General features: G+C 29.1%; 1 protein-coding gene across 2 annotated transcripts in view; it reads right to left on the bottom strand.

The window, feature by feature from the left end:
- LOC111619418 (ELMO domain-containing protein 3-like) overlaps positions 1-2,876 on the bottom strand; it is a 51,937-nt gene that overhangs the window by 13,340 nt on the left and 35,721 nt on the right. For both annotated transcript variants that reach the window (XM_023361119.1, XM_023361118.1), the window contains exon 8: positions 1,552-1,628. In XM_023361119.1, the coding sequence (XP_023216887.1) occupies positions 1,552-1,628 (77 nt within the window). The remainder of the gene's footprint in view (positions 1-1,551; positions 1,629-2,876) is intronic.

Raw genomic sequence — 2,876 nt, 5'->3', positions numbered from 1 at the left:
AATAAAGCATCCCGATAATTGTTAAAAAGAATAATGTAAAAGGTTAGCGAAGTATTGTCGGAAAATAATCTGCCAGATAAACGAGAAAAATTTAATGTTACAGATAAGTATGTAAATGAGGAGAGTGAGCTCATTCAGAATTGTGACGTCACCTCACACTATAAAGCCTCTAACTCAAGTGAAAACGAACGAGGTGAATTCCTGATAGCAACGAGCTTTGGTGAGCTTCGTAGCAGTGAACGAGAGAGGTGTCCGATAGGATTTTGAATTTATTCGATTTGTGGATCGACGAATAGAGAAAGTCTTGAGAGTTGAGGAAATAGGTTCCTAGTATATTGAGGTGACGATTAGGATCTTTAATTCATAAGAATTATTGTACATAAATTAAGTCTTTGATTTTGTCGAATTCCAAAGGGGAATAGAATTAAGTTAGAAAATAGATTGATTTGAGTTTTGTCGGGTTGATTCTTATTTACTTTCATTGAATAAATTGTTATTTGATTTTACTAAATATTGTATATAGTTATTATTAGAATTATTTATTAAATATTTGATTTGTTATTGACAAACTTTGTCATTATTTAATTTGGTGCACGCCTAAAGTCCAGGCCTGGCACACTAACGCAAATTCGCATAAAGTACCCGTTAGGGAACGACTATTTCTGGCACACAGTAGTGTCAATAATCGTTGAAAAAGTCAGAAAAATAATATAGTACTTTACATTATTATTAAAACATACACACTTAATTAAATTAGCCATTTGCCAGTACTTGTCTTTTTAAGTCAGTCATTGAACTTTCAATTATGATTCTTCAATTTATGTCATTGACTAAATATTATTTAATGATTTCAAATGACTCAAAAAACTTTTAGACAGAATATTATCAAACTTGATAATAGTGTACAGGATGTTATGGGTTTTTATTTCCCATGAAAAAAAAGTTCAAAAACGCACCATCAATGGGAAATGGCACTGTCTGCAATTTTGTTAAACAAAATAAGACATGAAGACATCATTGAAAATGTTTTAATTGTTTCTAAAATGTGTTACAAAGCATGTTTAATGTGGCATCCACCATTTTCTGAAAGCAAGTTAAATTCCTCCTGATGTGTTAAGAGCTACTGTTGAGAACACAGTAATGTGATGAAACTTGCTTATCAAAAATGGTGGACACCACATTGAACATACTCTGTAATGTGTTTTAAAACCGATTAAAATAATTTTCAACGATGTCTTCATGACTTATTTTGTTTAACAATATTGCAGACAGCACCATTTCCCGTTGGTTATGAGTTTTTGAACTATTTTTTTTTTTGCAGGAAATAAAATCCCATTATGTCCTGTACACTATTACCAAGTTTGATAACATTCTGTCCAGTAATTTTCATTTTATGGCCATTTCAAAGTGGAACTTTAATTATAAATACCTGTGTGTATATGTATATATATATATATAATTACATTAAGTAATTGCCATATTTTTCTTTTTCCAAGATTAATTCAATAAAATTAATCCTTTTTATATTAAAATATTAATTTATTAACATACTTATTTAAAATTTCTTCACGTAAAGCTTCTATAGCAATTCTTGTCATGTTTATACTCATTACACAAAATGGAAAATTCTAAAACAAATTAAAATTTTATAATTATCAAAAATAATTGAAATAAAAATGAAATCATTTACTCTTACTTATACTTCTACCTATATTATTTATCTTTTTTAAAGTAGAATTTGCATTAGATGAGATATATTATATACAAACTATTAAAGACTACTAACATATATCTTATTTTTGAAATATTTTTAAAAATTACAAGGAATATTATACTGACTGACACTAATGACAGCATTTTATAGCACTCACTATATTTTAATGGGAATAAAAAATGGGAATATTGCTCTCTAATATTTCCTCATGCATACATAGATATACATTAATGCTATTAAATTTAAATGGCTAAAGGGTTCAAAGGGGTGGAGAGATATAAAGGGTCATGTCTCAAGTGGTATTGGACTTAATAAAAATTTTATTCATTAGAGAGGTTGTGGCCAAAGTTTTCATCTGTAAAATGTGAACATTGAGCACCACCATCCTGTAAGCCTAGAAGTTTGACAATGAAATTATGCTTGATGTTCCAAATGCCATTGTCAAATTTCTATGCTTACAGAATTGCGCACTCAACGTTTGACATTCACGTTTTAGAGATGAAAACTTCAGCTGCAATCTCTCAATTATTGTTCAAACCCTTTGCCTTTTTTATAATAATTAATACATAATAAAAAATAATTATAAAAATGATTTTTTAAATACAATCTCATAACACATGGTGCCACACACAATTTTAAATTTGATCTAATGTCTTAGCCTTTTTAAAAACTTGCATTTTTTTTAAATAAATATTTTCATCATAATTTAACAAAATTACTGCTTTTAAGATTTTGTTGGTATTTAAATTTTATATTGTAGTATAGTCTAATTGAAAATTATTTGATTTTCTGATGGTCCCCTTAATCTACTGTTCAAGTGCCAGGAAAGTCAAGTAATACCCCGTTCCAGCTTTTTTACATTAATAAAAGCATAACCCTGTATAAAACAGAGTTGACTTTGTTTTGATACAACAAATGACTTCCAACAACTTAACACTGCGTTGAATACAGTAGAACCTCGAAAACTCGGCTCTCGATAACCCGGCACTCCGGATAACTCGACCACACCCTGGCAGGGCAAAAAAATCCTTAGTTAATTAATTTTCATTATAGACAGCTTTATAAAAGTATAAAAGCTCTCATAAAGTATTTTTCTGAGGTCTGTCTTATCAGGTAAATTACTGTACACAGTGTATTCATTAATTTTCATTTTCATGTAGTA

The sequence above is a fragment of the Centruroides sculpturatus genome, unplaced genomic scaffold, assembly GCF_000671375.1.
Source record: "Centruroides sculpturatus isolate CEXI.00-Female unplaced genomic scaffold, Cexi_2.0 scaffold266, whole genome shotgun sequence".
NCBI lineage: Eukaryota > Metazoa > Arthropoda > Arachnida > Scorpiones > Buthidae > Centruroides > Centruroides sculpturatus.
The sequence above is the reverse complement of the archived record's forward strand: the minus strand, read 5'-3'. Positions and strand labels throughout refer to the sequence as shown.